The following is a 25,346-nucleotide window of genomic DNA, read 5'->3' on the forward strand; positions in this document are numbered from 1 at the left end:
ATTGCACCCTGATTATCAGCTCTGGGATCAAATGCTCCCAAGCCCTCAGCCCCAGGCCCCTCCTGTTAAAAGCCCCACCATAAATCATCCCCAATAAATCATCCCCAGTGCTGGGAGGCACCAGGCCAGGTTGCCAGGCAACCTGAGCAGGAGGGATGCAGGGATGGATGCAGGGATGGACGCAGGGATGGATGGACGGACGGATGGACGGACGGATGGATGGATGGATGGATGGATGGATGGATGGATGCAGGGATGGACTGAGGGACGCAGGGATGGATGCAGGGATGGACAGACAGATGGAGGGGAGCTGCTGACAAACAGCCAAGGGGCTGCACCACCAGACTGGTCCCTCCCCACCCTCCTCAGGCACGGCTGTAAAACCCAAAGCTCCAAAGGCTCCTGTGAGCAACACCTGCTCCTTGCTCCATTCCTGAATGCTGCTGAGCTGTGGGAGACAGAGATCCCACAGAGATCCCACAGATCACCCATGGATCCTACAGAGATCCCACAGATCACCCAGAGATCCCACAGAGATCCCACAGATCACCCACAGACAGTGGCAGCAGCAATGTGATCCCCTAAAGGAGATAAAATCAGAAACCTGAGCCAGCCCAGCCCAGGCAGAGCTGCAGCAGCTGATGCTCAGATCAAACCCTGCCCTGGGCATTAAAGCAGCATCAGCAGCAGGAGAAATGAAACCTGGCTTTCCTTTCCTGCAGCTCTGGAAGGGCTGTTGGGTAAAACCAGCCCCCACTGTGGGAAGAACAGCTCCTGCATCATTCCAGGCATTTCAGCCCTGGTGACCTCACTAACGGTGCCACGTTTCAGCAGGGGATGAAGGGGAGGCAGACATGAACCCCCTCTTGTTTAAGGCTGCTCAGTTTGCAGTTTCCTCTTCTCTGCCCCTTTCCAAACCAAGGCACAGAGGGCTGAGGGCAGGAGGATCCTCCAAAGGCAGCAACAAGTCCTGGGCCTGCCCAAAAAGAGCTTTGTGTTTATCCAACATCCTCTGTCTCCTGCAATCGACAGCTCCTCGGTGCTGCTAACAGAGCTGAAATGATTTGAGTGTGTTTTTTACATAAATGATTTTTTAAAGGCGCCTTTCAAGAGTTAAACAGGACAAAGGTCTGGCACATTTGTGACCCAGAAAAGCAAAACAATGTGCTGCTGACAAGAGACAACAGAAAGCTTTTGATTATACTTCAGATTGCCTTTTCAACAATGAGATTCATTTCTGGTTGTTATCTTAAGCTGCTGTTAAAATGCTGGTATACAAAAAGCCTTCTTGTAGCTCAAAACCAAAGAGCAAGTGAACAGAAGGAGCTGGACATGTTCCTTTTCAAGGACTACCTGAAATATCTTGTGTCATCCTTCAAGGCTCACACAGCATTTCCAGTGAAGTTCCCTACTACAGAAATGTTGTTCCCTTGGGACTTCAACCATTATTGTCAATTATTCTGGAGACAGTTTCTGCACTCAAACAGGGACTTTTATGCAAATGGCAGAAGGAAACAAATAAAAGCACTTCAAGAGCCCCCAGACTTTGGAGCAATGAACAAATCCAAGAATAATGAGACAAAATGGGATTATCCCTCTCAGAGGCAGGTATTTCTGGAGTGCCCTCCCAGGTAAATCATTAACAGAGGGGCTGTGACTGCAGCCATGCCCAGGGTGGAATTCAGGCGCTCAGATACAAATTCCAGGTTTTGACCCTTGCCAAAATGACACCAGGCAACCTCTGGAAACTCCCTAAATTCCTCTCAGAGCAAGCCTGCCACCGGCTGCAGTGGAGTGAGGGGACACCCGAGCATGCAAAGCTCCGTGAATGAAATTCTGGGGATGGCAAAATCAAATCCCAGGCTGAGGGACACATCCTCAGTGAGGGGGAGAATGGGGCCAGTAGGGAAAAAGGAACCACAAATAAGAGAGGAAATGATTAAAGATTTGAAAATGAAATGCAGCTGTAACAAAGGTGAAGGCTGCAAAGGAAACCTTGAAGGTGGATATTGTGGAGGGGCAGGGGGAGGGGGGCTGAGGCTGTGGAATTGCCTCCCCAGACACGTAGAACTGGACAATACCTCCCATAACAGATAAATGAAATATGCACCCTAATAAAGCAGAGGTGCCCTCTTTGCCTTCCCCAATTTGTGGCAAATGGGATGTTTGATTTGAGGGCTGAAGTTATTCCAGAGCAGTGGAGGGGAATGTGCTGCTGGGCCATTTATCAGCTCCTCTAAATGCATAAGGCCTGGCTGATCAATCTCCCCACGGCCTAAAAGCCATATAAATCTGAGGGATGCAGCCAGAGGGCTGGGCCAGCAGGGCCACAAGAACAAAAGGCTGGGGAAACCCAGGGTGGAACAGGCTCGGGGGGAGCAGGGCAGGCTCTGTGAAAGCTGAAACACAACCACAAACCCTCACCACAAAACAGTCACAACCACGAGGCACAAAGTACAGAAACAACTCTGGGCAGAGCAGCAGGATTTTAACTGCAGCCTGTGTCTGGGGGAAGCCCAATGGGAAAGAGAAAACAAAACAGCAGAAAAATAAAATAAAATAAAATAAAATAAAATAAAATAAAATAAAATAAAATAAAATAAAATAAAATAGAATAGAATAAAATAAAATAAAATAAAATAAAATAAAATAAAATAAAATAAAATAAAATAAAATAAAATAAAATAAAATAAAATAAAATAAAATAAAATAAAATAAAATAAAATAAAATAAAATAAAAATAAAATAAATTTTAAAAAATCAATTCTGTCTAAACAAGGAGCCTTTCTGTTTGCCCCAATTGCACCCTGATTAACAGAGAGATCAACACCTGTGAGCCAGCACAGGGACAGCACAGGGCAGGGGGACAGCACAGGGACAGGGATGGCACAGGGCAGGGGGACAGCATGGGGACAGCAACAGGCACAGGGACGGCACAGGGACAGCACAAGGCAGGGGGACAGCACAGGGCACAGCACAGGGACGGCACGGGGATGGCACAGGGCAGGGGGACAGCATGGGGACAGCAACAGGCACAGGGACGGCACAGGGATGGCACGGGGATGGCACAGGGCAGCTCCCCGTGAGCAGAGAGGAGCTGGGGGCTCCAGGAGCTGCTCTGGGCCAGCCACAGCTCAGGGTGAAGCTTCTCCATGGCCAGGGATGGACCCCAAACCCCTCCCAGGGCCATTTCCACCCCAAATCTGAGTTTCCTTGCAGCCCACAGGGAGCCCCTCTGGTTGGGCTCACAAAGGAAGGCTCTGCAGCTCCAGCAGAACTCACAGAGCCCTGGACCATCCCGAGCTGGAATCCCCACAGGAGCACTGGTCCAACTCTCCCCCTGCCCAGGACAGTCCCTCCCTGAGCCTGGGGCAGTGCCCGGGGAGCCCCTCAGTGCCCACCTCCCTCTGCCTTTGCCACTGTGGAGCTTCCCCTGGGTCCTCCCTGCTGCCAAATCCCTGCCATGGCCCCAGCGCCATCAGCTCTGCTGGCACTGCCACCCTTGCAACGCATTAGGGATCTGGGATGCACGCACAAAGTGATGAATATTTAGTCCCTATTCATCCACTACAGAAGCAGCCTATTATCAAACAAGTGACACCTTTACAAACTTAAATTAAATAATGGCTCCCGTGGAGGATTCCCAGCCCTGACAGGATGGCAAGTGATTTAAGGAACACGAAGCTGAGCAACTGGTGATGGATGGTGGCTGAGCAGGGGCTCTGTTACAGCCTGCAATGGAACAAATGATCATTTCTCAGCCTAATTGAACGTGGCCGCCCCGCTCGTGCGCTGAGGAGACAAAGCTTGGTAATTTGCTTCATTAAAATGCATTTTTATGTCATCGGAAAGATTAAAAAAAAATTGGTTCTGTTGATAGGGGAGATTAGAAAAATAAAATTTATCATGCAAACAGCACTTGCAAATGAGGTGTATTTTGGCATTCATACTGCTTATGTTGTGCAAGAAAGATAAGCCCTGAGCACTAAAGCACACAGAGCATCCACATTGTGACAGTAATCAACATTTCTTCAATAGGAATTATGTCACTACACCCATTTGAAGAGCATTTTGTCATTTGCTGCTGCAATGGCCACCGGGCCAGAGTAAATAATTCCCAGCTAAGCTGTTGGGCAGAACACAGAGAATCCAGTGACATTCAGGAAGTTTGGGGGCCTGGGGCTGTCAGCCTCGGTGTTCAAACAAAGAATCAAAGTCAAGACTCAGACAGAGACCCAAACGAGCAGGGAAAAAAATTCAAAAATCCAAAATCATCTTGTCAAGAAGCAGACAACGCTGTCATCTGTCTGCACTCACTTTGTTTTAGGGGTTGGGGTTCTTGTGTTTGTAAAGCAATCTTGTTAGGAACAGCAAATTGCCATTCAGACAGCAAACAACTCCTCCAAAATAAAACAGACATTTGCCACGTCAACTAATCCATTTCTGGGCTCTGTGAGTTTAATAAAGTGTAATTCCAACATAAGCAGTTGAAAAGGAGATGCTTTTACCTATATCAACTTGGACTAAGCCAAAATCACTTGGAAAGAAGCTGCAGATTTCTATCACACACTAAACCCAGAAAAATACCAAAGCACTTTGTTATTTATTCCTCTCTTTCAATTGCACTTTCACCACAAGCACCAGAGGTGAGTTACTGCCCCTCCCTCGCTTCTCCAGCCATGCCAGAGGCACTGAGCTCAGAAAATCCCACTTGTGCTGATCCCTGCACTCCCCAGCTGCTCCTCAGAATGCCATGACTCAGTTTCCTTCTGGAGCAGCACAGGATACAGCAGGAGGGTAAATATAACCCAGACTCCGGATCTATCCCTGAGCAGATAAAATCTGCTAAAATAAAAAGGATAAAAGGTCAGGGAGCAGCAGGCAGGAGCTGGGCCCAGGCAGGAGTGTGGGGCTGTTCTGTGCCCAGGACAAGGCTCTGAGCCCAGCCCAGGGCTCTGCTCTTGGGCTGGGACAGACACACGGACACCAAACTGACCCTGGGCTGAGCAACAACAGCTCCTTGGGCTCTCTCTGTTTATCAAACCATGCCCGTGCCCTGAGGGAGGACAAAGGCAGCCCCCACAGCCCCCAGCAGTGGCTCCCGTCTGGAAATGCACACCCGGGGATGATGGAGAGTGCCAGGAAGTGCCAGGGAACTCCATTTTGAGATGCCCTTGAAAATGAGCTGGAAAATTCTGACAACCAACCTCTGTGGTGTTTATTAATCCTGCAGGCAGCACATCCCTCCCCTTGGCAACAGGGAGCTCAGGGGCTGGGAGTGCAAACCCTGCTCTGAAAAACACACCAGGAACTCCTGAGAGCAAACCCTGAGTGCAAACCCTGCTCTGAAAAACACACCAGGAACTCCTGAGTGCAAACCCTGAGTGCAAACCCTGCTCTGGAACACACCAGGAACTCCTGAGAGCAAACCCTGCTCTGAAAAACACACCAGGAACTCCTGAGAGCAAACCCTGAGTGCAAACCCTGCTCTGGAACACACCAGGAACTCCTGAGAGCAAACCCTGAGTGCAAACCCTGCTCTGAAACACACACCAGGAACTCCTGAGTGCAAACCCTGAGTGCAAACCCTGCTCTGGAACACACCAGGAACTCCTGAGAGCAAACCCTGAGTGCAAACCCTGCTCTGAAAAACACACCAGGAACTCCTGAGAGCAAACCCTGAGTGCAAACCCTGCTCTGAAAAACACACCAGGAACTCCTGAGAGCAAACCCTGAGTGCAAACCCTGCTCTGAAAAACACACCAGGAACTCCTGAGAGCAAACCCTGAGTGCAAACCCTGCTCTGGAACACACCAGGAACTCCTGAGTGCAAACCCTGCTCTGGAACACACCAGGAACTCCTGAGTGCAAACCCAACCCTGCTCTGGAACACACCAGAGCAGCTCCTGGAGGAACCCAGGATGGTTTGGGCTGTGCTGGAGCTGGAATTTGGAGTTTCTCCCCCCATCCCACCCAGACACAGCTCCTGGCCAGGCCAAGGGGCTGGGCTGGTGATTTTGGGATCAGCAGCGTGGTAAATGCTCAACAGATAAAAATGTTCCACATGAGGGCAGGGAGATGGCAGATCAAGGAGCACACACAGCTCAGCAAACCCCAAAATGATATTGTGAAGGAAACAGCAACTGCTCTGGCAGCTGGGCAAAGATCAACATCAGGGAAAGCACTGAAATCACCCACTCTGCAGCCAAGGTCACTGACAGGATTTATGGATTTATCCCTCAAGAGCCTTTGCTGAACATGAAATCCTGAAATAATTTTTTTTAATCTCTCCTCCCGCCCCTTTGGGCTCCCTCATTTGCTGGAGGCCTTTAAAATTCATTCCTTTTCACAGCTGGTTAAACAATGGAATCTTTTGGCAAACTAAAAGGACAGAATTGATTGCCCTACACAAACTTTTCTGCACGTATAATTGATTTTTAATTCACTGCCTTATTTCCAAAAGGACTTGACAATAAACTCGGTGCTGTATGTGCAGTATTGATCCCTCTCAACAAGGGCTTGGATCAAAGACTGATGCAAGTTAATCACAAACAAAAGATTGTTATCTTTCATCTAGGAACCTGTGTTTAAACCAAATTCCCCTTTTTCAGCTGTACTACACCTTGTATTTTCCAGCCGTACTGCACCTCAGCATTTTGTAAACCTGCCAGCTACTCAGTAACTATAATTTTATGCAACCTTTAAATAACAACTTTTCCCCCCAAGCAGAATAATTTCATCCTTCACTGGTCACTTTTGACTGCGAGGGCTGATGGTTCTTTTCCACTCTGAGCTCTTAGAATGAGACACAGACAAGACCTTCCCACACGTGCTTAAACTAAAATCTGATTTATTCTTCAAACACAGCTCCTACAAGGCCACAGCAATCTGAGTCTGGTGGTTTTTTATCTCAGTGCTCAGCTAAGTTTCAGTTGTTCCTGATTATCACAGACGTGGCTGCATCACTAAATCCCAGCCAATGTTCATTTGGTGGGACTCTGTTTGTTTTTGTGGGTAGAGCAATGGCACTGAGCAGCCACTGGTGTCAACCTTCCAAGCCCACTCCAGGAGTCAGCCCTGCAATGTGCTCAGCTTTTCCAATACCCTTTTGTGATTTCTTTCCACTCCTCCACTCCAGAGGCCCTGTTTCAATCTGGCTCTGAATTTCTGTAGCTGCCACATAAACAGTAAATAAAATCCATGGTACTTTTGCCCCAGTAAGCAGCTCTGAAGAGCCCTGGTTTCAAAGGAGAACATGAGAACAGTGTTTTCATCAGCACACGCTCCAAAAAGGGTGGATGAGACCTTTGAGGACGATTCCAGGCAAAGAAGCCAAGCAAATAAGTCTGTGGGTTTTGCATAAGTAATTCCTTGACCTGCCACACTGGATTACAAACACTTGCAAACATATTAGGAAAGGAGTTTGCTGTATCTTGTCCTTTCTGGCAGAAGCATCTCCACTTGTGCTTTATGATAAACGAGTTTAAGCTGAAGCCAGGTGTGGATATTTGAAAATTTATGAACTTGTAAATCGATGTACACGGCCAATTAGGATTTAGCAGCAGCCAGGATTAACCAGCCCTGCACATAAATGGGGGAGCTTGTTTGAATGGAGGCTGTTTACCTCAACTACTCAACATCAAGAGCCACGTAAAATATTTAAAAGGCAGAATATTTCAAGATAAAAGGCAGATACCAGGGATGTCAGGGGTGGCACGGCCAGCTCTGCACAGGGGTGCACACAGAACCTTCCTAAGAACACTCGGCAGCTTCCTCTGGAGAATTTAACGTGGATGGAGCAAAGCGTAGAGCAGAAGGGAGGAGCTGCCCAGCAAAGGAAGCTCAAGCTCTGCTTCAGCCAGGCCTCCTTCAGCTCGGGAAGGCACAGCCCCGAGTTCCAAAGGTGCTGCAATTAAACCTCACCAGGTCTTCATAATAACACCGAAATGCTAATGAGGAGCACAGCTCCATGCAGGAGAGCATCCCTGTGCAATAAACTGCAGCAGAGCAGCAGCAAGCTCTGCCTGCAGCAAGCATGCATAAATAAACAGAATTAATAACTACCCAAGTGTGGACGGGTGACTTCATCTGTTTCCATTAGATGCAGCTCAGCCCCAGGCCTTTGTGGTATTTAAAATGTGTTCATCATGTTTAATTAAAAACCTAATAAACTGCAGGTTCCTGCAGTTCTGATTCGGATTTCTCTCTGCTGAAAGCCCTATTGATTCCATCAGAACTTTTGCTAAAGAGAGCAAAAAGCACATTCTGAATGGAGAGACAGAAGCGTGAGCTGGACCTGGGCTGTGGGGTGAGCAGCAGCCAGAGCCAGCTCCCTCCTTCACACCTCACACACGGAGCACTCCCGAACAGAAACCTTCCCAGCAGGGCCCCCAAACCACAGATGCTCACTGTATGTACCCTGGGTCCATCACACCCTTTGACAGGTCATTGATCCCACACACCCTTTGACAGGTTATTGATCCACACACAATAACACAGGCCATTGATCCCACACACCCTTTGACAGGTCATTGATCCACACACCCTTTGACAGGTTATTGATCCCACACACCCTTTGACAGGTCATTGATCCCACACACCCTTTGACAGGTTATTGATCCCACACACCCTTTGACAGGTTATTGATCCCACACACCCTTTGACAGGTTACTGATCCCACACACCCTTTGACAGGTTATTGATCCACACACCCTTTGGTAGGTTACTGATCCCACACACCCTTTGACAGGTTATTGATCCCACACACCCTTTGACAGGTCATTGATCCCACACACCCTTTGACAGGTTATTGATCCACACACCCTTTGGTAGGTTACTGATCCCACACACCCTTTGACAGGTTATTGATCCCACACACCCTTTGGTAGGTTACTGATCCCACACACCCTTTGACAGGTTATTGATCCCACACACCCTTTGACAGGTCATTGATCCCACACACCCTTTGACAGGTCATTGATCCCACACACCCTTTTGCAGGTTATTGATCCCACACACAATAACACAGGTTACTGATCCCACACACCCTTTGACAGGTTATTGATCCCACACACCCTTTGACAGGTTACTGATCCCACACACCCTTTGACAGGTTACTGATCCCACACACCCTTTGACAGGTTATTGATCCACACACCCTTTGACAGGTTACTGATCCCACACACCCTTTGACAGGTTACTGATCCCACACACCCTTTTGCAGGTTACTGATCCCACACACCCTTTGACAGGTTACTGATCCCACACACCCTTTGACAGGTTATTGATCCACACACCCTTTGACAGGTCATTGATCCACACACCCTTTGGTAGGTTACTGATCCCACACACCCTTTGACAGGTTATTGATCCCACACACCCTTTGACAGGTTACTGATCCCACACACCCTTTGACAGGTTACTGATCCCACACACCCTTTTGCAGGTTACTGATCCCACACACCCTTTGACAGGTTATTGATCCACACACCCTTTGACAGGTTACTGATCCCACACACCCTTTTGCAGGTTACTGATCCCACATGGGAGCTCCCTTCTGCACCTGGAGCAGGCTCAGAACTGCACTGACACCACTGAGGTACAAAAGCCATTCTGCAGGGAAGATTTGCTCCCAGGGTTTTTCATGGTAATTTTTTAAGGACAGCTTATCTTGGGAGATGTTCCCACTGGAAGCACAGCAGGGAATGGAATGGGGGTGTTCATTTAACCTGAGCCCAGCTCCAGGTTTGGGACCTCAACTCCACCACCAGGGCAGGCAGGGGAGGAGCAGAGGCACTGCCAGACCCAGCTCAGGCTCCAAACCCCCTCGACAGCAGCCAGCAGGGATTGATTGCCCAGTGGGGAGGAGCAGAGCAGCCCCACTCCATCCCACACCTGCCAAAGACTGGCAGGGGCATTTCCAGGGGACACCACGAGCTGCAGAGCAGAACTCACTGCCCTGAGCCCCTGGGCTGGCTCTGAGAGGAGATTTAAACCTGCAGGAGGCACAAACCAGGACAGCTTTGCTGCCCTCCTCATCCTGCTGCCCGTGGCACTGCAGCCCCTGGGCACCAGGAGATGCTGCCGGGGTTGTGTGTGCTCAGGAGGTCTCAGCCAGGCATGAAATGTGACAATTGCTGCACCCTGCCCACAGGAGGGAATTCTTGAGCATTGCCAGAGACACCAAGCCCTGCCCATCGAAGCTCTGCTGGAAATGGATGCTGCCAGGGGGGGAAGGAGCCCTCAAAACAGGAAACAGCAGAGCTGGAGCTGCCCTGGCCACTCTCACGGGCTGTGGGCAAGGCTGGCTCTCACCCTGGGCCCCTGCATTTACATTCTGGGACAAAAAGAGCTTTAAAAACAGCCACAGGTTCAGAGGGAAACAACAAAGCCCAGCCCTCATATTTACACAGCCCCCATGTAACTCAATCAGAGGCCAATTTTATCCTCTGTTTAATTCCATCTAAACATCTGCAACCACATCAGCAGCAGGAAAAATAACACAACTCCCATCCTTTGTTTCAGTCAGGTCTGACACTGCCAAGCAGCTCCTGCCTCCCAGTTTGGACACAGGCAGCAGAGCTGCTCTCATGGAAAACAAAGGCTTTGGCCAGCTGAGAGCCCACAAAAAGTTCTAAATGTGCTGGCATTATTATTATCATTATTATCATTATTATTCAGGTTAACTGACCAAAGCTCTGTATCAGGTGTGGGATCTGCTTATTCATCCAACTGCAAACTTAAATCTCAGTATTTAAATTTAAATAAGCCACATCTGCTGGGCTGACAGGAGAGATTTATTACAAGTCCAGCCCAAATAAGGACAGGGGCTGGACCTGGCTCTGCATTTCCCTCAGAACTCTCTGGGATTATCCCCAGCACATCCCTGCCCCCTGAGATGAAGGCACACACAGAGTTAATGCTGCCACCACAGTTCCACTGTCTGGGCCAGATGAGCTTTGACACCTCAGTGTTTTGTGACCAGCACTTCCCTGCAGAATTCCTCTGCAGCTTTAGCTCCCTGTGGGTCAGAGTCCTCTCTGTTTCCCAGGGCTGCAATAGGGAAACCTCTCCTGCAAGGCTCCCAAATGCTCCCAAACGCCCCAAAATGCAGCAGAGCTGCTTTGGGCTGGAGCTGCAGGGAGCAGGAGGCTGTGAGGCTGTGCAGGTGGAGCTCTGCTGTCTATAAATAAGAGCACAGCTTGATCTTTGGCTCTGCCCAGCCTGGAGGGCGGCCAAATGTTTCTGGAAACTTGGATGGAGCAGAACAAGAACAAATATGATAAAATGAGCTGGGGCTGACAATGATTTATGGAGTCAGTGATCATTACTCTGTGCTCACAGGCTGCACTCCTGCAGTAATGCTTCACTTTTCAATAAACTTTGGTTTTTTCCATTGGTAAGGCTCAATCCTCTCTCGTTTAACGTGGGTGGATCACCCAAAGCCCTGAGTGCAGCAGCTCCAGCGCTCACAGCTCAGGGCAGCTGATGGAAAAAAAGGAGAAAAAGCTACAGAGGGAGAAAAAGAGAGGGGCTGGCACAATGGAGGCCTGGTGTGTGCAGAGAGCACAGGCTGGAGCCATCTCAGCCCAGGCTGGGCGAGGCTGGGGCCAGCAGGGCCAGTCCCACACAGAGCTCCCTTCTGGGGTGGGAGCAGAGCAGAACTGGGCAGGGAGCGAGCCCCAGGCCCTGCCATCCTCCCTCCATCCCCAGGCAGCCACAAAGGGTCTTTGCTGGGCTGGAGCCAGCCCCAAACAGGGCTCTGGGCTGGCCCAGCCTCTCCAGGAAGGTTGGAATGAGGAGAGAGCAGAGCACACACTGCAGGAACTCCCTGAGAGCCTTGCAGAGAAGCTACAGCTCAAAAAAACCTCTCCAGCCACTGCCTGAATAATTAAAGCCACTAAGAGAACGTGAGAGTTTCCTCCATTAATCAGTTCTATTTCCTAACACCAATGCCAGCTTTATTAGTAGCTTAACAAGATCGCATTTTTATTTTTGTTTACTTCTTTAAACACTTCACCAATTAACCAGCTTCAAAATTGACCCACTCAAGGCAAAAAAAAAAAAAAAAAAAATCAACCAAACTTTTCTCCTGCCACTTTTCCACGAGTAATTGATTCTGTCATGCACTGGATCAGGTTTTTTCATTTATACCCCATGCATGTGTATTTTTATTTACACACCCACCCTCTTCCTGCTCATAGAGAAAACCTCTTTAGGAAAGGGGAAAAAAAAACAACAAAAAAAAACAACATAAAAAAGCAAGAGCAGGAAGGTGAACCATAAAGGCTGGAGGAGATAAATCATTTCCTACCACTTCATCTTCAGTCCAACACTTCTCAATCAGCTTTGGCACAGGTTTCTTCACCAGGCGCTGCAGGGCTTTCCCAGCATCATAGTTGCTTTCATGGAGCTGAAAAGAAAGAAGACAAATAGATCATCCAAAGGAATTAGCAGGGATCTGATATTGGAGGGGAAAAAAAACCACTTCAGGGAGCCCACATGAGATGTTCTGCGCCTAATTATTGTTCCTGTTGATGTATGAGGTGAGTGTAAACAACCTGAGGGGGAACTGAGGCTTCTGAGGGGAAGCAGCAGCACCAAACCAAGCAGGGATCCCCCTCCTTCCTCCACCTGCCCCAGGTAATGCTCACCCCAAAGTCCCACTGCTCCCTCCCACTCACAGGGCTCAGTGTGATGTCAGCCACGACAAAATAAAAATTACTACAAGAGGGGTGACACTTCACACAGCTTGGCTCCAGTCCCCTGTCGTCAGCAGGAGAAAAAAAAATTAAAAAATTAAAAAAAAAAACCCAACAAACTTAAAACAAAATAGTTCTAAGGCTCCCATGGAATGCAATGCCTACTTACAAGCATGAAAATAAGATGTTGCCCTTTCTGCTGGGCACACATTAATTTTCCTCCCTGTTTGCACTCCAGCACTGGGAACAAATCCATCTCAAAGAAAAAAGCACTGTTTGTTTTGCCAGCTCACCTTGCAAATGCCTCTCCTCTGTGCATGCCACTACCTAGAGGATTTTTCACTCAGGAGCTGTGACAGTGCTGAGGAGAATGGGGCCCCTGCCTCCCTCCCCTCTCTGCTCCCTCCCCAGCAGCAGCAATGCCAGAGCTCTTTGTGGCTTGGAGGGCATCTTTGTTCTGCCTCAAGGACAACACGTGCTTTTCCCTGGCAGCCCCAGTGCCCAAGCAGCTCAATCTGCAAGGAAAATAAACCAGACGAGCCCAGAAAGAACAGCCTGGGCTGACAGGCAGCTACTCCAGAAAAAGAGAAGGATACAGGCCAGCAAGGCTGCCCCAGACCAGCCACAGAGTATATGGGGTGAACGTCTGAGCAAGTAATTCATTAATAACAACCCCAGACCCCATCAGCACAGACATGAGAAGGGCCATGGGGCAGAGAAGACCCCTGTGAAAACATGATACAAGCTGAGAGTCTCCTGAAAAATGTCAATTTTAGCAGGTGGGAGTGGAAAAAAAAATGTTTTATAAATGCCAGGAGTAGAATAATGCAGCAGAAAGGAAAAATATTTTCTCTAAGTGCTGGAGTTAAATTTACATGTTCCAGTCTGGCTCCTTCTCTGCTCTCTACTTTCAGCCATTTAGTGTTGCTGAGCACTTTATTGGCAAGATCCAGAGTATAAATAACAGCTAATGATGACTGCCTCTGCTTTCATTAACTTCTGCTTGAACTTCTGCAGGTATTTCTATAAACACTGCATCATTGTCCAGCCAGCCAGAGAATCTCCATTTTTAGCATTAACTCTGCATCCAAATTTGGCACCACAGCGAGATTTGATCTGTGAACAACTGCAACAAAGGGAGCCACCAGAAATGTACCTTGAAACAGAAAACACAGCAACTTCTGCACCACAGGGCAGGATTAAAGCACAACTGTGGATGTGCACGTGGCCAATAGGCTCCTTTACATCGCTCTACAGAGAGCCAGGGAAGGGATTTCACATCAAGGCTGCACATTCCCACAAGGTTCCAGTTCCCACTGCAGCCTCTGAGCAGAGCTGCCACGGCTGTCTGGGTGATGCTGCACATAAATTCTCCTTTGGCATGGCTCAGCTGTCAGGCACCTCCAGTCTGTAATGAACCCATGAATTACATCTTGCAGCTCTGACATCTCTGGGCTTGCTCATCAAAATATTGTTCTTCAATTGTAATTTATAACTTAATTTAAATGTCCCTTTCCTGTGACCTTTTTAGAGCAGAGTGCCATTGCATCTGGCAGCTCCTGCTCCAGCAAGGCTTCCTCTGGCAATTACAGCCATTATGCTGTGCCTTGAAAAGCCCAGCTCAGGCAGGCTGCATCCAGGGCTCAGCATTAAATAATTGCACTCCATTAGGAGCACTGAGATCCCAGAGCCTTTTCCTCCAAGGAAAAATTGCTGCAATCTCATGGGAGTTTGACTGAACTGCCTCAGAAGCAGAGTCCCAGCCTGGGCTGGGCCTTGGAGCAGCGGGGATTGTTCAGCCAGAGCCACTTTAATGGGGCTGCAGCACACCCAGCACTGCTGGGACAGCCCTGAACTCCAGAGTTCCCCAGTTCCTGGCTCTGCCATGGGAGGGTGACCTGGCCCACACCCCCAGGTGAGGGAGAAGGAAAATGAGGAGCAGGATGGGCATTAGTGAGCAGCCCCATCTTTGGCTGTGCTAACTCCAACCCAACACCTGATCTAATACAAAATCTAAGTCAGGCCACTTCTTTCAGTAGCAGAGCTGACAAACTTCAGTGGGCTGTGGATGTTCTGTACAGCTATGGGCATCATCTTGCCCCACTGTGAAAATGGAATATGCTCCTTTTAATTGTTATCATTTCTAAAGCCCAGCAAGACAGGAGCCCCAAGTGCCCTTTAGGGTGTAATTTGGGTATCAGACAAAATCAAACAAAAAAAACCCAACTTCCATCTCTTTCCCCCAGCTCTAATCTATTTTAGGCACCTAAAGAGCTGCTGCTCAAGATTCCAAAGCTGATGCTTGTGATGCAGCCACTTTGTTGTGCCAAACAGCCCAAATGCAGCTGCAGAACAGCTGTGGGGCACTGCAGGCAGGGCCAGGGCAAGAAATGCCAATTACCTGCAAAACTCACCACAGCACTTTAAAAACACCTTCAAAACCAGCAGTATTTTGCATATTCTCCCAGAATTCTATCAGCAATCACAGCAGTGGGGTTGGGCCCTCTCTGACCTGCCTGTAAGAGTGAGGATGAGGATGAATGGAAGCTCCAAGGCAGAATTGTCTCCTGCACTGGGACAGGCCTGGGCAGGGAGCCTGGCCCTGCCTGTGTGAACCAGGAGAGCAGCTGCTCATTAACATCACCCACCAGCAAAACCAGTCACAAGGAGAAATGCTAACATATATTTAAATATTTTTTTTTTATGCTTTCAACCTCGTCTGTAGTTAATGAACAAGAAAATCTGGTCTAAGGGCAAGTTAAAACAGGGAGTAATTTGTCTGGGTGACATCTTAGTTAGAAGTGAATTTCCTTGCACTGAGATTAGCCTGTCATGTTTGTCACTCATAATGACACGTTCCCATGCAGCAGAGCCATGAGAAGGCACAACAACACTATTAGTAAAGAGAGATTTACACAATATTAGCATATCATTGTTTGGGCTCTCCTCCATGTGCCACTACATGAGCTTAATGGTGCTATTTTTTCATCTGCTGAGGATAAATAGGAGTGGCTGGCTGTGATTTCCCCAGCAGAAACATGAACCAAACCCCAGAGATTCTGAGCTCCACACTGAGCCTGCAGCCTGCCCGCCCCAGGGTCTGCTCCAGGCTTTGGGGTTCCACACAACACCAGGCAAGGCTGACCCCTGGGAATGAATTCTGCCTCTGCAGCTCTGTCCAATCTGAGCACAAAGCAGGGAAGGGATCCCTGCTTGGCCTGGGAGCAGCACTGCAGGACCCCTGAGCAGCAGGCACAGGTCAGAAGGAGGAAAGAGGTCATGAGTTCCTGCCTCTGCACTGCTGTGGACACAGAAAGGATCTTAAACCACATCTGGGGCTAAATCAGAGTCTGGAGGGCAAAGAGGAGGGAAGGAACCACTCCCAAACCTCCCCCAGCTCTGCCTCCCCAGCACAGCAAGGTCTGTGCTCCATATGCACCTTGTTCCCTCCTTCCCTGCATTCCCAGACCTGGCACCACCTTCCCCCAGGGCAGGAGGAGCTTTCTGGGATCATTTCCTCACCATTATGATGGGAAAGACTTGCAGGAGCTGCTGTGTGCCACCCCAGCCCTCCCAGTCCCACAGGGGCACCGTCAGGAGGGCAGCAAACCCCAAAGGAAAACTCAATTTCCCTCCTAAGGGTTACAGAGACAAATGTGGCAGCAACAGCCAAACAGGACCAGGAGCTGGAGCTCACCTGGAATGCTGAGTGAACAAGCCTTGCAGTGAGCTGAGACATAAATGCATGTATGTGATGTCTGTGTGTTGCATTGTGCCTTCCATGATCTTCATTTCTATCTGGCATAATTAACAATAAATCATTCTGGGGGCTTACAGCACCTGTTATTACATAAATAAAACAGCAGCAAAGGAGCTTGTCAAGACTGATTTATGTGAAGTGCTGCCCTGAAGTTTATTGGATTTCCATAATAAGAAATCATAGCACACCATTTTCTTTTACATTCATCTTCTGGGTTGCATATGGTAATTTCTAAACAAAGACACAACTTAGTGCAGGTTAAGAGGCTCACAAATCATTTATCAGATAAATCTGATCTCTTTTAAATTGGTGGTGAACTGAAAGACAAAAGATGTGCCATTTTGTCAGGACAACAGGTGAGCTATCTAAACTGTGTCAAGTCAAAAAAGCAGGGTCTCAGAAATAAGTCAAAGTTTCTTAAAATATCCCTGGCAGAACTATTATTTATAAGGAAACTCTTTTCTAGAAAAATTCAAAGTGGACAAGGAAAGCATTTAAAGCATTTCCTAAAATAGACATGCAATAGAAACACAAAGAGAAAAGAACCAGAAGAACAAAACCAAAATATTTTGGGACTAATCTCATTTCAGAAGCAAGAACTCCACAAGTGCAACTGCAGATCCTGGGGCTGCCAAGCGATTAAAGGGAGTAATTAAAGTAGATAGAGAAGCAGTGAAGTTAAATGAATTTTCTGCATTAGGCTATTATTCTAGATAAGGGCAAAGAAATTCCAATTCCAAAAGCTCTTTAATGATTATTGACCTCAACAGAAATGTGAGTCTCTGAGAAGGGAGCCAGGGAAGAGCTCAGCCAAGTGCAGAGGGGTGAGGCACAGGGGCCTCCGTGCCAGGGAAAGGAGCACAGGGAGCAGAATGCAGGCATCTCAACTGCAGCTAAAACCCAGCCTAGGCCCCAAGAGCCAGCTCAGGGGCAGCTGAGCCAGTCCCAGCTCCAGCTGGTGGCCCTGAGCTGAGCAGCCTCCCAAAAACACCCACTGGGGTCACCCTCGAGGCACCAGCCACGAGCTCATCGCTGAACTTCTGCAGCCCAGAGCTCCAAAAACCACCGGGCATTTGAGACAAGTTCCCACCAAGAAACGTGCCCCCAAAGCCTGGCTGAAGCCTGGGTGCCCTCCCTGCCTGCTGTGGGGGCCCAGGAGGGGCAGGAGGGCTGTGTCCCCCAGGGCACTCACCGTGTTCAGCGCGTTCAGGGTGGTGTCGTCCCGCGAGGCAGCCACGCATCCATCCTCTGTGGAGCCCCCATCACACATCCCTGCAAAGGCTGCCATGCTCCTGCAAAGCCAGGGCACAGGGGACACTGCTCAGCTGGGCTGGGGGCACCCACAGGGCCCACACACACTGGGCTCACACCCCACATCCTGCATTTTGAGGTGCACAGGGCCCCACACACACTGGGCTCACACCCCAAATCCTGCATTTTGAGGTGCACAGTGCCCCACACACACACTGGGCTCACACCCTCAATTGTGGATTTTGAGGTGCACAGGGCCACACACAGGCACTGGGCTCACACCCCAAACTGTGGATTTTGAGGTCCACAGGGCCCTACACACACTGGGCTCACACCCCAAATCCTGGATTTTGAGGTGCACAGGGCCCTACACACACTGGGCTCACACCCCAAATCCTGCATTTTGAGGTGCACAGGGCCCTACACACACTGGGCTCACACCCCAAATCCTGGATTTTGAGGTGCACAGGGCCCCACACACACTGGGATCACACCCTCAATTGTGCATTTTGAGGTGCACAGTGCCCTACACACACACTGGGCTCACACCCTCAATTGTGGATTTTGAGGTGCACAGGGCCACACACAGGCACACTGGGCTCACACCCCAAACTGTGGATTTTGAGGTGCACAGGGCCCCACACACACTGGGCTCACACCCTCAATTGTGCATTTTGAGGTGCACAGGGCCCCACACACACACTGGGCTCACACCCCAAACCATGGATTTTAGGGCCTTGTGCCACTGTGCATCAAATAAGGCAGCACAGAGCTGCAAAGCTGAGTCACCCCAGCACACAGAGCAAATCCAGCATTACAATCCAATCTCATTTGCTTTCATCAGCCACAAGTCTGCACTGCCAAAGCAGCAGAGCCTGAGCAGGATTACAGAAGCTGAAACCTGCAGACAGAACAGTCTCAGCAGACAGCAAACTTTGTGCTGTCATCTTGGTTTTAATATGTCAGAAAACTGACTGAAACTGCACATTCGCCAGCCTCTGAACTCCTGCAAGCTACAAGTAACTCACTGAGCCTCTGGATTTCTGTGAGGCCCACCAGTGGCTTGCTGCACCCACCAGGGAAGAGCTGAGGTGCAAACTGAGCTCCCAGGGCACTGACTCCGTGCAGGGATGCTCTGCTGCTGCACCCAGAGCAGCTCCTCCCTCACACCCACCCATCCCACCCCACCCTGCTGCCCGTGCTCTGCATCTCCAGAGCCACAGAGGATGGGAGATGCTGTGCTGGCCCAAACCTCAGAGTTCCTGCTGGTTCTCTTGCTGGGCTCTCTCAAACCCAAGGTCTCAGCTGATGCCCCCGGCACACACACACATCCCCAGGGAAGGAGGGGCTGCAGGCCCCCCTGGCCAGCCCGGAGCACAGCAGGAAGGGGCAGAGCTCACCTGGCTGCCCTCAGGTACATCAGCAGGTCACAGTCATTGACTCCTGGCATCCACACCAGCTCCTCGTGCTGGGTCACCGTGTCCCCGTCTGGGGACGGGAACGGCTGCAGCTCCGGGAGCTTGGCCTGCAAACAGGGAACACACGTGGCACACACATGGGACATGCATGGGACACATACACACACATGGCACTGGGCTGCAGCTCCGGGAGCTTGGCCTGCAAACAGGGAACACACGTGGCACACACATGGGACATGCATGGGACACGCATGGGACACATACACACATGGCACTGGGCTGCAGCTCCGGGAGCTTGGCCTGCAAACAGGGAACACACGTGGCACACACATGGGACATGCATGGGACACACACGCACACGGCACTGGGCTGCAGCTCCGGGAGCTTGGCCTGCAAACAGGGAACACACGTGGCACACACATGGGACACGCATGGGACACATACACACACATGGCACTGGGCTGCAGCTCCGGGAGCTTGGCCTGCAAACAGGGAACACACGTGGCACACACATGGGACACGCATGGGACACATACACACACATGGCACACACATGGCACACGTACACACACATGGTACTGGGCTGCAGCTCGGGGAGCTTGGCCTGCAAACAGGGAACACATATGGCACATGCATGGCACACACATGGGACACACATGGGACACATACACACACATGGCACTGGGCTGCAGCTCGGGGAGCTTGGCCTGCAAACAGGGAACACATATGGCACATGCATGGCACACACATGGGACACACATGGGACACGTACACACACATGGCACTGGGCTGCAGCTCCGGGAGCTTGGCCTGCAAACAGGGAACACACATGGCACACACATGGGACATGCATGGGACACATACACACACATGGCACTGGGCTGCAGCTCCGGGAGCTTGGCCTGCAAACAGGGAACACACGTGGCACATGCATGGCACACACATGGCACACATCCACACATAGGGCGCACACACACACACAGAGCAGCTGTTCCTGGCTCAGGAGCACTCTCAGCCCCTGGAATTGTCTGCAGTGCTGGCAGCTGGCAGGGGGAAGGTGCTCCAACAGCTGCTGAAGGATTGGTTCCAAGTTTCAGAACTCGGAGGATGCTGAGGCATGGAGCCCAAGCCATCCCCTCCATCCAGCACTGCTTCCTCAGAGGGGCAGGGACTTTCCTGCTGCTAACTCTGGGCTAACAGCACCTCAGCCCCCTGCCAGAGGAGCCCTTCTGGACACAGCAGCAGCAGCAGAGAGGCGAAGGAAAGCACTTGGCACTGCTCAGCCCTGGTTTGGAGCTGCAGAGCTGCTGGACAAGTCCCCCAGACACAGCAGCTGCATTAGCACAGGGATGCTGATCCAGCTGCTGCCTGAAACCCTCCCAGAACACACATGGAGCAAGGCAAGAAGGCAGCTACCAGATGGGTCCCATTTGAAACCAGCAAGGAACCCCACAGATCTGACACCAAGTTTAAAATTAAATGCTGGGTAAATCACTGGGACTCTGAAGGGAAACAAAGACATTTCCTGAAAGGGAGATAGCTCAGCAAAATGAACACTGCCTCTAAATAAGTATTACACTCTATCCAGAGACCCAATTAGCATCTTTAGTCATCTCCTGCTCCGAGATGAGATAGCTGAGAGCCTCTTCAGAAACAGCTTTTAAGCCCTATAATTACCTCCTATGCTCACAACGCCAAACGTATTTGAGAGGCAACATTTATACATAACCAGTAATTACAAGTCACAGGTTCAGATGTCTTTCATGTTCTGCTCTTTAATCTGTACTTTATTTTACTTCTTGCCTGGGAAAATGGGTATGGCATTGAAGTTCCCTTCTGGCTGGGGCTAAGGCAGCCCTGGGATTTCTGTGAGAGCCGCTGCAGCAAGCAGGGGCTGCACCAGCCCAGGCTCAGCCCCCTGTACCCTTGGAATGTTCAATGACACCCCAGGAGCAGCTTCCTCCTCCTCCTCCTCCTCACAGCACCACTGGGGCTGCAGGAGATCCCCAGGATAACCAAGCTGTGACCTGTGGCCACCTGTCCCCAGAGCACCGAGTGCCTCCCCCAGGCCTGGGCACCCCAAACCTCCCTGGCTGTGATCTGGAGCACCCCAAACCTCCCTGGCTGTGATCTGGAGCACCCCAAACCTCCCTGGCTGTGATCTGGAGCACCCCAAACCTCCCTGGCTGTCCCAGGAGCACCCCAAACCTCCCTGGCTGTGATCTGGAGCACCCCAAACCTCCCTGGCTGTCCCAGGAGCACCCCAAACCTCCCTGGCTGTCCCAGGAGCACCCCAAACCTCCCTGGCTGTGATCTGGAGCACCCCAAACCTCCCTGGCTGTCCCAAGGGCACCCCAAACCTCCCTGTCTGTCATCTGGAGCATCCCAAACCTCCCTGGCTGTGATCTGGAGCACCCCAAACCTCCCTGGCTGTCCCAAGGGCACCCCAAACCTCCCTGGCTGTCCCAGGAGCACCCCAAACCTCCCTGGCTGTCATCTGGAGCACCCCAAACCTCCCTGGCTGTCCCAAGGGCACCCCAAACCTCCCTGGCTGTGATCTGGAGCATCCCAAACCTCCCTGGCTGTCATCTGGAGCACCCCAAACCTCCCTGGCTGTCCCAAGGGCACCCCAAACCTCCCTGGCTGTCCCAGGAGCACCCCAAACCTCCCTGGCTGTCATCTGGAGCACCCCAAACCTCCCTGGCTGTCATCTGGAGCACCCCAAACCTCCCTGGCTGTCCCAGGAGCACCCCAAACCTCCCTGGCTGTCCCAGGAGCACCCCAAACCTCCCTGGCTGTGATCTGGAGCACCCCAAACCTCCCTGGCTGTCATCTGGAGCACCCCAAACCTCCCTGGCTGTGATCTGGAGCACCCCAAACCTCCCTGGCTGTCCCAAGGGCACCCCAAACCTCCCTGGCTGTCCCAGGAGCACCCCAAACCTCCCTGGCTGTCATCTGGAGCACCCCAAACCTCCCTGGCTGTCCCAAGGGCACCCCAAACCTCCCTGGCTGTGATCTGGAGCATCCCAAACCTCCCTGGCTGTCATCTGGAGCACCCCAAACCTCCCTGGCTGTCCCAAGGGCACCCCAAACCTCCCTGGCTGTCCCAGGAGCACCCCAAACCTCCCTGGCTGTCATCTGGAGCACCCCAAACCTCCCTGGCTGTCATCTGGAGCATCCCAAACCTCCCTGGCTGTCCCAGGAGCACCCCAAACCTCCCTGGCTGGCCCAGGGGCACACTCAGAGGAGGGAGGTGAGTTCTCAGACCCCTGCAGTCCCACAGAACACACGCATGGCACACACGTGTGGCTCCTGCCGTGTCCCCTGGCTGTGGGCACACGGGCAGGAGTGTGGGGATCAGAGCTCTGAGGATGCCCCAGCCCAGCTGCTCTGAGCCTGCCCTGGGCACGGCTGGGGCACAAGGAGGGCTCCAGAGGCAGCACAGCCCCTGCAGGGAGCTCAGGCTCTGCCTTCTGCTGCCCACTGAGGGTGCCAGTGATGGTTGGTCAGAGCCAAGGATGAGGCAGGGAGCAATGGAAGTCTCAAGCAAGAACTAACAGGATTCTAAATCCATGGACCTTCTTCCTCCCCATCCATAAATGCACGTGGTAATTACACCTCAGAGCAGGGTGACTAATGCCTGCCAAAATATTGGATGACAATTTGAGATGAAAGTTGTTTTGAAGGTATCATTTACAGTACTCTTGTTATGACTACTGAAAAGAACACTACAGGTTTAATTGCCAAGGACTTTTTTCCTCTGAAGGCAAAACATCCTCAAGAATGTGACATCAGGTTCCATAAATATTTACTTTCACTAGTTCTCAAACAGGATTTTTAAGAGGGTCTGAATGAATATTCATCACTTGGATGCAAACTCCAGCACTTGGACACTACAAAGTCAATTCCTCAGGAAAAGGAGAGGCCCCAGCTGCCAGGGACAGATCTGGCCCTATGAACCAGAACAAGCTGTATGCTAATGCTCTTTAAGAACAGATTATTTCCAATGCTTATGAAGGATTTCTCTCAAATTAGAATTAACATACCAGGAACATCTAGAGTCTTAACCTTATTCTGCTTCCCAGTGTGTGAACACGCTCAGCAGCTCCCTCAATTTCTGTTTTCACAATCCCAATGACTTAAAGCCCTTCTTGAACTTCCAGAAGTTACTCACATTCCCTCAATCTTACTCAGGAATTAACCCAGCTGCAGAAAATCATGAACATATCAACATGTGACACAGAGAAAGCTCAGTAAGTGAGCTGAGCAAGGCTGAAGAACTCACTCAAGTGAGTCACCTAAAGATGATCTAAAACCCCTGCCCATGTCTGAGCACAGCAATTCAAACAACTGCACACATCCAGAGGCCAGAGCATCCCTGGACACTGAACACAAACAAAGCCCTTACCTGGTGGCTGGGTCCCACTCTGATTTCACCTTGGGTACTGTTTAGCCTCCTAAGGTACAAAACAAACAGCAATGAGAAAGAATTGCAATTAATGAAATTCAGGATGATGCTCTTTTATGTCATTGCATTCCTGATACAAATGGAGCAGGAGCAGAAATTAAACAGCATTGAGAGAACAGGAGGGGATGTGCTCAGGTGTGCTGAGCAACCTGGGCAGGTGACCCTTCCACCTATGGGGCAGTGCCACCCTCCAGGAAACAAATCCACTCCAAACATGAGCCAAAAGCCCCCAGGAAACAACCAGAACACGTCAAAATGTCTTCCCCCAATGCATATTTGTGCAAGACAACCTGACACTGTTTTCTTGTTTTCAGGCTATGCAAGGAAATGACTGAACTAGGAAATCAATTTTCTATTTACAAAGTCATACATTAAATACCAGGTTCCTACAAGGTGTCAGAATCCTTCCCTGTGAGCAGCAAAGGGGAAGCTGGCAACAGAAAATGCTGATGCTCTTCCTTGCCTCCCAGAATTCATTTTGAGGCCATGCACACATCCCTGCTCTCAGTGTTCCTGTGCAGGGCTTGTGCCCACCCTGACAGGAGGAACCAAACATGCCCCAGATCCCAATGTCTTCAGCTGCACCACACTCATTATGACAAACAGACCTTTAAGAACCAAGCCTGGAGCATCCTGTAATTGCAAAGTTAAAATCAAAGTTTGGGATGGGACTTCTGCCCCCAGCTGCCTCTGTGGGACCCCAGTGGGGCTCCCCAGCCGCTCCCCATGCAGCACGGACAGAAACATTTCTGTGTGTCCTTCCACCAGCAATCCCCACTGCCTGGGAGCATCCCCAGCTCGAGGGGCTCCTTCCCCTGCCCAGGAGGGGAGGGCTGGGCTCAGCTGCTCCATTTCCCCCCTGATGTTAACAGGGCACACACAGAGCCCCTGGCTGCTCAAGGACACAGGAATCTGTGATTCCTGCTGCTTCCACAGCCCCAGCCCTGGCTTTCAAATGGAGAGGAAAATTCTTGCTATGGAAACTAAAATGCAGCGCAGATTTGAAGCTAAATCATATTGGTGAGGGCAATTACAGCGAGAATGGAATGGCACCCTTGTTTATTCCATGGGAAAGGGAAAAAAGGAGCCAACGCTGGATATGAAATGTGACACAAAAGAAACTGCTGTAACAAAGCAGTATCCATAGCAACAACAACTTAATATTTCAGTCCTCCTCAGCTGCAGTGGATTAAATATAATGACAAGATGTTCCCTTTGAAAAGTAACCTGTTGCCATGGCAACGTTGTGTTCTGCAAAGTAAACAGGGGCTGGTCAGAAAGGAGCTGGGAGCCAGAGCTGGAATATCAAAGAGGCAGGAGGGGAGCAGGGCAAGCAGCACATCCTGGGCCAGGGCAGTGCCCAGAGCCCCAGCAGGGCAGGGAGCGGGGCCAGCTCCCCCTGTCTGCCCCTCCTGAGCCAGCAGGGCAGCCTGCAGGGCACTGAGACAGGGCAGAGCAGGGAGGGCCCAGCCTGGGGCACAGCTCTGCTCTCCCAGCCTGGCAATGAGAAAGGCAGGAAGCTGGCACAGCAGAGCCTGCACAATTCCCAGCACAGAAATGAGCTGCATTCATTCCCTGTCACCTGCCCTCCTGTCCCCACCACTCACCACTCACCCAAGGCTGGCACAGCAGAGCCTGCACAATTTCAACACAGAAACCACCTTCACCCTCAGTTTGCCACCTGCCTTGTTGTCCCCACCACTCACCCAAGGCTGGCACAGCAGAGCCTGCACAATTTCAACACAGAA

The 25,346-nt window shown here is 50.6% G+C and overlaps 1 protein-coding gene across 4 annotated transcripts in view; it reads right to left on the reverse strand.

The window, feature by feature from the left end:
- RERE (arginine-glutamic acid dipeptide repeats) overlaps nucleotides 1–25,346 on the reverse strand; it is a 116,367-nt gene that overhangs the window by 50,739 nt on the left and 40,282 nt on the right. For all 4 annotated transcript variants that reach the window (XM_054517131.1, XM_036396124.2, XM_036396123.2 and 1 more), the window contains 4 exons: nucleotides 23,539–23,587; nucleotides 19,113–19,237; nucleotides 17,654–17,753; nucleotides 12,314–12,412 (listed from right to left, as the gene is read on the reverse strand). In XM_054517131.1, coding sequence (XP_054373106.1) covers nucleotides 12,314–12,412; nucleotides 17,654–17,753; nucleotides 19,113–19,237; nucleotides 23,539–23,587 — 373 coding nt within the window. The remainder of the gene's footprint in view (nucleotides 1–12,313; nucleotides 12,413–17,653; nucleotides 17,754–19,112; nucleotides 19,238–23,538; nucleotides 23,588–25,346) is intronic.

This window comes from Molothrus ater, chromosome 23 (assembly GCF_012460135.2).
Source record: "Molothrus ater isolate BHLD 08-10-18 breed brown headed cowbird chromosome 23, BPBGC_Mater_1.1, whole genome shotgun sequence".
In the NCBI taxonomy this organism is placed as follows: Eukaryota; Metazoa; Chordata; class Aves; order Passeriformes; family Icteridae; genus Molothrus; species Molothrus ater.